Source organism: Lactuca sativa, chromosome 1, assembly GCF_002870075.4.
Source record: "Lactuca sativa cultivar Salinas chromosome 1, Lsat_Salinas_v11, whole genome shotgun sequence".
NCBI lineage: Eukaryota > Viridiplantae > Streptophyta > Magnoliopsida > Asterales > Asteraceae > Lactuca > Lactuca sativa.
Window position 1 is genome coordinate 235,561,866 of NC_056623.2, and position 10,189 is coordinate 235,572,054.

The following is a 10,189-nucleotide window of genomic DNA, read 5'->3' on the forward strand; positions in this document are numbered from 1 at the left end:
TCCTTTCATTTCATTCCACTTCCTTCTTTAATGAACTCGGGCATCAATCTCTCTTACTTTCCAATCATTTCCACCAATTTCCTTTCTTTACTCTAGAACTCGAGGGAGCAGGGTGTTAGTTATGGGGGGACTAGCCTCTTCTAATTGGCTTTCTATCATTTGGTGACAAAATTGTGATTTTGTAGGCATGAATGCGATCCGGAGGGCAAACCAAATGGGTGTTTGGGATACCTTTTGAGAGAGCAAAAGGACTTTTGGAAAAAGATAATAGAGAAAAAATATTTGATAAAAACTCATTTTAGATTTTTTATAGAAGGAAAACTGACTTTTTAAAAAAGTCATGTTTGGTAAAAGCTCCTTTTAGATTTTTTATAGAAGAAAAACTGACTTTTTAAAAAAAGTAAGAAAACGTTTTTGAAACTTTTCCCAAAAATGTTTTTCCCAGATACCCACAAGAAGATAAATAGCTACATCGATTTTGTCGAGATGAGATGAAGTACGAGATGTAGTTGGTACTTGGTAGGGCTAGAAGGAGGGTTTGGTTTAATTCTTCGCCCTTTTTATTTCAGATTCTCTACGTACCTTTCATTCCCTTTCTCCCATCTTCTCCCCTAAAAATAGAGATTTGTTTAGATTGATAAAGAATTGATTTCTCATTTCCTTATTATTTATACTATCCAATTCTACCAAACACTAGAGTATTAGTCGTCTACCTTTTATTATCAAGCCATCTTCTTTCTCTCAACAAACGACCGCTCTGTTAAGCTCTTGCAGGTGCAACAATGAAAATGGCGAAGGTTTCGTCACTACTACGGATCCCCAAGTACCGAAGCTTCGTTGTCATCCCTGTCACAATACTACAAACATCAGCCGCTGTCACCAACCACCGCCCCAAAAGTAGGAGGCTTTGCTGTTCAGTTTGGGATTCCGTTTTGAATTTTCACCGGAAAAACAATAGCAGAGCCTTCACATCCGATTCCCCTGATTCTCTAGCAGTTACCTCAACTCTATCTACTCCCAGTCATAAACGGTACTTTTCCAAAAGCATACTAAAAACAGAGCACATACGTACAGCTGGCTATGTCATTTGCTATAATTACTTGTACGCAATCTTTAGTATTTACAAAACTTACAGTAGGATTGAGACAGGTATTTGGATATGGAATCTAAACTCAATAGTTATCGGAATCTATCGTAGGTTCAAAAAAGACGTAGTCTACCATTTTTGGAGTTGCTAAGTGGTGTTTCGTTTTGATAAACATACCGATTTTTTCTTCAGCCATGAAGAATATGGTCGCTTGCTTCCATGTCCTGCAGAGAATGTTTTGCCAAGAAACATTGAGCACTTAGTTGTTAAAGAAGGAGGACCCGTTCTTGACTTCATTACCAAAGCTTTGGATCTTCCACCCTTGTAAGTTGTTATATATGTTCCTTTTTTCCTATATACCAATAAATATAAGTTTGTTATGAACAAAAATATCATCTTTCTTGAAGATGACTCACTTTTACTTTCACTGAATGTATTTGTCAAAACCATTTATCTCAAAGTTATGATTCAAACAACTCACAATCACCCTTGCAAATGAACACCATTCTATATGAATAAAAACTTGTACTCATGAAACAATTGAGAAACTGGGCTCTACTAACAACAAACCTGTGTTCAAATTATTAAACTATTGGAACTGGAAAGGAAATAGTTTGCTATTATTGGTTAAATATTACTGTTATTAACATGTTGAACTTTGAAGGTATGTTGCAGATCTTATTCATTTTGGAGCAGTGTACTATGCCCTTGTATGCCCAAAGCCTCCTTCAACTGCAACAATGGAAGAAATCAGATTGTATAAAGAATTTACCAATCCGTCCCTCCTAAGAAAGAGACCTTCACTCAAAGGGAAAACCCTAAGAGAGGCACAAAATACTTTTAGAATTACTTGTGTTGATGAGTTTGTTGAAGCCGGGACTTATGTAAGGGTGCATGTACGTCCAAAACGATTTCCAAGGTACTTCATATAGGAAATTACAATTATACCCTTAATATGAGTAGCAACATGCTTTATTTTAGTGTTATGTTTATTTATTTTGGACTCTATTTGGAACAAAGATTATATGTTAGAACAATACATTGTTACTTATTGAAACTTGTGATAATATTGAGCTGTTAATTCTTGTGTAGATGCTATGAAATTGACTGGAAGTCAAGAATAATTGCTGTGACAGAGTCGTATGTGGTTCTTAACAAGCCAGCTGGCACATCAGTATGTCAATCATTTCTCCTTCTTCATCTTATCTCTCATGGAATATACAATCATATTTTTTTGCTTCTTGCAGATTAAAACATATTTGTTAAACCCTAAATTTTACACCAAACTTATGGGTGTCATGTATATAATTTGAGGAAAAATGAAATTGTCCCATTTCCTTTTTACGAGGATAAATATGGGATTTACATTTACTCACATCCTTTCTTGTTAGGTGGGTGGAACTACAGACAACATTGAAGAAACTTGTGCAAATTTTGCTACTCGTGCCTTGAAATTAACTACTCCTTTAAAGACAACTCACCAGATTGATAATTGCACAGAAGGCTGGTATTTTATTATTTGAAGTTTAAATCAGATCATTAGATATTTCTTTCAAAAATGGATGACTTTCATTGACTGAAATAAAATTTAGTGGCTAAACCGTAAAAAGGGACAAAATATAGTGGCTTTTATATAAATTGCCCAATAAAAATTCAACTAATCTCATCTTGTTTTGCAGTGTTGTGCTAGCTAGAACTAAGGACTACTGTTCAGTTTTCCATAGAATGATCAGGGTAAGTTTAGTTTCTCTCTTAATCAATTTATATATTTTATGGTAAAATACAGAAAAGCACATATATTGCTTTTACTATTTTATCAATTTAGTCTCTTAACTAATTTTTTTTTTCCTGTAGTGATTAAAACATTATATATATTTTCCATGTTACCTAGTTTAAAAAAAAAAACATAATTCCCCATTTTACCGATTTAGCCCCTGAACCACATTTTGCTTTTTTTTCTGTATTATGCCCCTGAGAAATGATCCTTTTAAACATCAGTAAAAGTATAATGGTCTAATCATTACAGAAAAACTAGGTTGATAAAATTGTGAAAGTACAACTGTTTTTCTGTATTTTGACTTATTTTTAATCTGTTTTTATGATTGTAAGTGACGGGGTGTCTTCTCCACCAGGAGAAAAAAGTGAAGAAGCTTTATCTTGCACTTGCTGCTGCTTATGTGCCACCTGGCATCATGACCCATTACATGCGACCATTTCGAAAGGCTCCAAAAATTATTTCCCAAGGTAAAAATAACAACATACTTCAGTTTATTCGTGTATTATAGCATTTTTTTTTTATTTCTTTTACAACATTGTATTTGAAATATATGTCCGGTTATAGCAACATATCATTATTCAAATACAAAACAATTTTCAGTGTCATAATTGGATAGATTTTCCAACGGTTACTAATTAGAAAAAAAATAAAATAAAAATGAAAGCGCAATGCTATAATATAATGAGGTAGATTTTTCAAAGTAGAATATTTTAATAAGAAAACAATTGAAAGTAAGATTGTATAATAAATAGAGTAAATTACACCAATGGTCCTTATGGTTTGGGGTAATTTTCACGTTTGGCCCCTAACTTTTTTTTTTTTTTTTTTTTTTTTTTAACTCGGAAGGTCCCTACAATTTGTTTTTGTTGCGTGTTTGGTCCTTGTCTTACCTAAAAAGACTATTTTGCTCTTGATTTTTTTGATTTATTTAAATAAAGTGGGGTAAGTAAGGTAAGGCAAGGTAAGGTGAGGTGGAAATGGGGTTGGGGGTGTGTTTATTTAAATAAATTAAAAAATTAAGGGCAAAATAGTCTTTTTAGGTAAGACAAGGACCAAACACGCAACAAAAACGAATAGTAGGGACCTTCTGAGTTAAAAAAAAATAAGTTAGGGACCAAACGTGAAAACTACCCCAAACCATAAGGACCATTGGTGTAATTTACTCTAATAAATAAACAAATAAATAAAAGTACGTTGCTATTTCTTGCATTTACAAATTCTTCCAACATGCAGACTTCATTCCGGGATGGAATCTGTGCCAATTGGAGGTCCTGGAATGCAGGAAAGTTCCATGGCCAAATGCTTCCATTGAAGAAGAGAATGGAATTCAGGATTTGAATTGGCCGAATAAAGAGTTTGCATTCGAGTGCAAAATCAACCTTTTGACTGGTCGTACTCACCAGGTACATATTATAATTTCTCAGGGACTTGTTTTGCCTTTTCCTGATACTTACTTATTAGAATGAAATTGAATTACATTTAAAAGTGAAATCCATCAAAACATTCACATGTAACTATTATGTTACAGATTCGAGCTCAACTAGCAGCATGTGGTGCACCAATAGTGGGGGACTCGATGTACATGCCAGCTGTAATCGCAGAGCTGGTGGGACCCGCAAAGTTAAAAAAACAATTTGAAAGTGATTCCGCCATTGAAGAGTGGGCTGCAAAACACGGGAAGGAACCTGGTGTGAGTATTGGCCTTCAAGCTTCTCAAATTTCATGGGATGAAGATGAAGGACAACACCACTTGTATCAGGCGGGACCTCCATGGTGGACTCAGTAATGTCAGCAATATAGCAATGTACTTTGATTCAATTGTGTATCATATTCATAGCATCTTACTTCCTTTTTTCTTTTTGTTATGGGAAAAATCTACCCAATTATAGCGTTTTACTTTTATTTTTTAATCTTATTATGAAATGATGTTTTACCTTTTTCTTAAATTATGTTTTTGGCCAAATGTGCAAACCAAGTTTCATTCCAAAACAAAAATATGTAGATTAAATAATGTATATTTATGCAACAATGCTTCATTTCCTACCACTCTATATAACGATATTTTTAATTTTTTTTCCAATTTATGCGACTAATATAAATTATGAGTTATGATGCAATCATGCTCCAACACATTAAATATGTTACATTCAAGTATTGCGTCTTCTATTGAATATTGTATTTATTTATTTCCGACACTAACAAGGTAGGTTCAAAAATCAAATTCATAAGCTTAAATTGTATAGGTATTTAAGTCAGCTTGCCTCAACTTAAGACGAAAAAAACAGCTCGTAATTGATGTTACGTATTCGATTAACTTATTTAAATTTCGGAAATATTGCTTGGAAAAGATCCATGGCTATTGCTTGATTCGGATCTTGATTGGCATCAATGTTCCTCATTCGCTTGCAAAAATAACATTTTATAGTGATTAACCTTTTTGGTATTATCCTTGCACAAAACTTATACAACCATCCTATTTTTTGAAATTCCCAAATATAGTAAAACATTATGCAACCAGAAACAATTGGCATTTTGTCATTTTGGGCATACGTTTTCCCTTTTATATCTACTTCTTGCTTCTTGAAAGTAGATATAACTATACTCACGATTACAAATTCTAAGATGGGTTATAAAAACATTTATGAAAGAATTAGTCGTTGATTAAGGGGTTCTTTCTTTTTCTTTTCTTCACTTGTATAAGTAAAGTCACCGAATGAATAAAGATGTATGTTTCAATTAAGTGATATATATATATATATATATATATATATATATATATATATATATATATATATATATATATATATATATATATATATATATATATAATTTGTTTTATAACAATAATGAATAACAAATGATTATTTATTACGAACATAATTCCATTCTGAAATCCCGCAACCTTGCAAATAAATAATACAAACATAAACTATCAAAAGGTTAAAATAATCAATTCACAAGACAAGTTTGTAGTTTTTTTTAATCAATTCTCTTGACTAGTCACAAAAATTTACTTATTTTGCTACGTTATCCAGTCCACTCCACAAATCTATTTTGCTACTACCCAAACATTAATTGTTCAAAATCCCCACCACTTTCAATCAGAAAAAATAAAATAAAATAAACTCTTCATCACCATTGATTCAGATTCATTATCAACAATTAAAATCCACCACAAGAATAAGATCGCATAAGAAAATCCCCTCAAAAATCTTTAATAAATCGAAGACCGATTGTTCCAAAACTAACAAGATAGATTCAAATGCATATAATCAAAGCTAAAATGTATCAACAATGAATGAAGGTATTTAACTCAGTTTGCCTCAACATAAGATGAAAAAAAACAGCTCTTAATTGATTTTACCTATTCCATTAACTAATTAATTGCTTTAAATTTCGGAAAAATTGCTTAAAGAAAGATCCACAGCCACTGCTTGAGTTGCATCAATATTGTTGTTCACTTCACCTGCAAAAACAAGGTTTTATGGAATAATTAATTAACCTTTTTACTATCAACTTATTATAACATAAATAGATAATAAGTTCTTTACTTTCTTCCTGCAGCTCATCCTTCCCCAACAATGGTTGATTTTCCGTAATTGCCCCTACAGGAGTTACAAGCTCGTCTGGTTCCTTTACACGCAGCTCACCCTCATCCTTCTTCTCAATATCTTGATTCCCATGTTGCTCAGATTCCATTCCAGAGACGTCTCCCGGAATCATGGATTCCTTTTCCGGAAAACTCTCAGTCTCAGCCGTTGGATCACATCCCACATCTTCGTTTTCACAATCTTTCGGAACCTCTTCCGGTGCTGCTTTAGAAACCTCAAAAACCTGCATAACATCATCTTGCTCAACCAATCTCAGATTTTCCGGTTGAGGGGTATTTTGGTAATTTTGCACCGTCTCTCCCGCTTGCTTTACGCATACTGATTGATCCGGAGCACAAAACTGCACCGGGTTTCTAGGATTCGCGGGCGGAATCGGAAATTCGGTTCTGGTGCACATCTCAAGGTGGGGTGCCACGTCATTTTCCGGTGTCACGGGGGCCACATGCCCCTGTTGGAAAACAATGCCACGTAGGATGGAGTTATTGGGGCCCAAACGGGTCGAGAGGAGGTACCCGTTATCGAAAATGCCATCAATTATGCATGTAACCGCCTGTCCGACCATGTTGTGGTCGACCGGAGGAAGGACGGTGGTTGGTGGTGGTGGTTGGATGGTGGTTGGGAAGGTGGGTGGTGGTGGTGCCGGAGCTACCGGTGGCAGAAGTGGAGGTGGTTGAGGATGTGGTCTTGGCATGCTTTCATCCTTACGTGGACGACCGCGTTTACGTTTCACTGGGAGGTCGGGTGTCTTTGATATGTTTTGTTGATTCATTCTGCAAAATTCTTTATACAAGCAAATCAACTGTTATTCAGTGACAGTGACAGTAACAGTGACAGTAACAATAACTGTATGTGACATGTACGTGACATTGACAGACACGGGTCACAGTGTCAATGTCACAAAACAAATAACAAATAGTAAACTTCCATTTTATTTTATTTTTAATTTGATGACAAACTAACTACAGATAGTCACCTTGCATTTTCTACATATATAAAAATTTAGCTTTAAGCACAAAAATTATAAAAAGTATTTGAGAAAACAAAAGTATATTTGGGTGACTAACTTTGGGTAAATTGTGTAAAATTGCAGGACTTAACCTGAAAAGCTTTCTTTCCATGACTTTATTAGTCTTTATACGCTAAGTCTATCTACATTGGGTAAAAAAATATACCTGTGATATAGCTTACCAGATTAGTAGATTAAGACTTTATTCCGTTTAATAAAACACGAAACAAAACCTTAACCATCATGCAAGAATTCTATCCGGCTCTTAAATATCCAAAACTCTTGATTATTCTATGTTTTTTCATTGAATTTTTATCAATAGATAGTATTTTTGCATTGAAATCTTGAAAAGTACGATGTTTAAGATAATTTATTTCCTTCGATTCTCGTAATTTTCTCACTGCCCATATAAAAATTAAAACCCTAAAAAAATCTCGCATATAAAAACAGATCGAATAAATGAATCATGCGCTGATAATCAAAATCTGAACAGCGAATTGCGTAAATCTGATAGAATCTTTCACATTAATCGCATTACGTGAACATGAAACAATCGCGCAAAACTACAGAGATTAATTCGAAGAACTTACTTGAGAAAAATTGAGATCATGAGAGTGTTGCATATGAATGTAGAAAAATCTGTTGCGATTCCATTTTTTTATCACAAAATAATGTAATTTTATTTGTGGGGAAACATATAAGAAAAGGGGGATCGTTTGAGTAAATAATATGAATCTCATATTTTTGATTTTGATTCTGAAAAAGGAAAAGACTATCAAGGGTAACTGATATTTAGGATGATATAACTGAAATGGAAAATTAATAAATAAAAATTCAAAGAAAGAAAATCAAGAAGTTATAGGTATTTACACTTTTTACCCTTGATGTATTTTCTTGTTCAGTATCAACCCAAAAATAACTAGTTGTTTCAAAGTAGCGTATGTTGAATGACAGATCACAAGTAAATTGATATTGAAGGTTTTCATGGTTTTCACGTGGGTAAACAAAAGGAAGCCATATTACTTCGAACTTAATTTATGGTCTTACATTGAGAGCAATTTATAAGTCATATACTTTACTTTTAGAATCATACTTACGTGTTTTTTTGTTCAAGTGAGTTAAGATTTCACAAATTCATGTGTAAAAATAGTTTGCACAAGATGGTTTTGTACATTGAATTATAATAAGTGGATAATTGGATTGTGTATTTGTTAAATAAATATTTGGGGATCAAACATGAAATCTTGAGCCTTAGTTCTCATGATCACTAGATGTTCAATTTGATTATTGAAATCCGTTAGAAAAATCAAAACAACAACCTTGGAGAACGAAATTCAACATGGTTTTAACAAAATTGAGGCAAACATTGAAAATTAAAGTAACAATTGAGGCAAATGATATGGTAATGAACAAATTCAAAACAGTATCAGCAGATAAGCTTGTAAAGATGTCTTATATGTTTTTAGTACTAAAAAAACTAATGCTAAGGAAGATCGATGAATTTACGAGTTGTCTAGTGAATATCATACTTGAACTTCTCAAAAAGGAATAACCTTAATGGGGTGAACATTAAGCAATCGGAGGTATGACAGAGCTTTCAAGAAAACAAAATGATTGATTGTTCATGGTTGTTCAGGGGATGAAAATGTAGATTATATAAAGGGTGGCGGAACTTTCGAGAAAATAAAGTTTAGAACATTTATAATTTTCCCAAAATTTATCTTGGAAGAGTTATAGATTTAATCTATGTAAATCTAAACCTTTTATATTTCATATAAACCCCATCGTGATTTGAGTTTAATGCCATTTTTGTAGTTTAGATGTTTGATTGTATATAAAATACTCCCCTCATATCTTGATTAGTTTTTGGTTACCATATGTATGGTATATTATCCAAGCAAGTAACAAGTAACAAGATGGAAGTAAGTTGTATGTTCAATCACACAATTATGTGTTATCTGTTCGATCACATAGCATCCATGTGTTATATGTTCAATCACACAACCATGTTAGGTGTAACATCAGTATCCCATGTATTATTCTTTTGAAGTTCCTTGTGTTTTAAAAACTTGGATTTTGAGTTTTGCCTCCCCGCGACATGGTAGTGCCATGTCACCACAACATGGCACTCATTAAAAGGCCACGGCGCGATGTCGTAATGTGCATAAAACCCTAAGTTTCAGGCTTTGGGCCTTATATAAAGGATATGGGGCTAGGATTTCGACCGCCTTCAACCTCCATCACCCCCAGAAAAGCCCCCATCCAAACCCTAGTTCATTTCTCACCATTTTGTGTCATTGGTGGGTTGTTTCACCTATTGAAGGAATGAGAAGAACTTTGAGAAGCAAGAAAGCTCATCACAACCTTTTGTGCACTCTTTGGACCGTTGTAATGTTGGGTTTTGAGCATTCTAACACTCCTAAGTGTACATGCAACCCTAAATACCTTGGATCTATGTTTTCTCTATTATACATGCAAATATGAATATTCCAAGGTATTACCCTAACTAGCATACAACCTTTTGATACTTGGGTAATAAAATGGATAGAATACATACCTTGTTGATGTAGCTTGACTCCATGAAGCTTGAGAGCCTAGTGCCCCAAGTGTGACACCTCAAATGGTTCACACAACATCACCAACACATGGAATAACCATGAGGAGAAGACACTCCATGCTCAAATCGGCTAGCCTTCACATATGTATCA

The 10,189-nt window shown here is 33.8% G+C and overlaps 2 protein-coding genes across 3 annotated transcripts; one reads left to right on the plus strand and one right to left on the minus strand.

The window, feature by feature from the left end:
• The first annotated feature begins 495 nt into the window (after positions 1-495).
• On the plus strand, positions 496-4,810 carry LOC111896266 (RNA pseudouridine synthase 6, chloroplastic). Its single transcript, XM_023892272.3, has 9 exons — positions 496-1,030; positions 1,280-1,411; positions 1,752-2,006; positions 2,180-2,261; positions 2,479-2,594; positions 2,767-2,821; positions 3,220-3,331; positions 4,098-4,267; positions 4,393-4,810. The coding sequence occupies exons 1-9, from the start codon at positions 783-785 to the stop codon at positions 4,648-4,650; spliced, it is 1,428 nt and encodes a 475-aa protein (XP_023748040.1). The 5' UTR covers positions 496-782; the 3' UTR covers positions 4,651-4,810.
• Positions 4,811-6,055: 1,245 nt separating this feature from the next.
• Positions 6,056-8,277, minus strand: LOC111896268 (uncharacterized). Of its 2 annotated transcripts, none has more exons than XM_023892275.3 (3): positions 8,072-8,277; positions 6,416-7,245; positions 6,056-6,330 (listed from the first exon to the last, which is right to left on the minus strand). In XM_023892275.3, exons 1-3 carry the CDS (start codon positions 8,089-8,091, stop codon positions 6,254-6,256), a joined length of 927 nt encoding a protein of 308 aa, XP_023748043.1. In that variant the 5' UTR covers positions 8,092-8,277; the 3' UTR covers positions 6,056-6,253. The 2 variants fall into 2 exon arrangements, with proteins under 2 accessions (XP_023748043.1, XP_042751859.1); XM_042895925.2 differs by having other exon boundaries at positions 6,416-7,255; positions 8,072-8,275.
• Between the last annotated feature and the right edge of the window lie 1,912 nt (positions 8,278-10,189).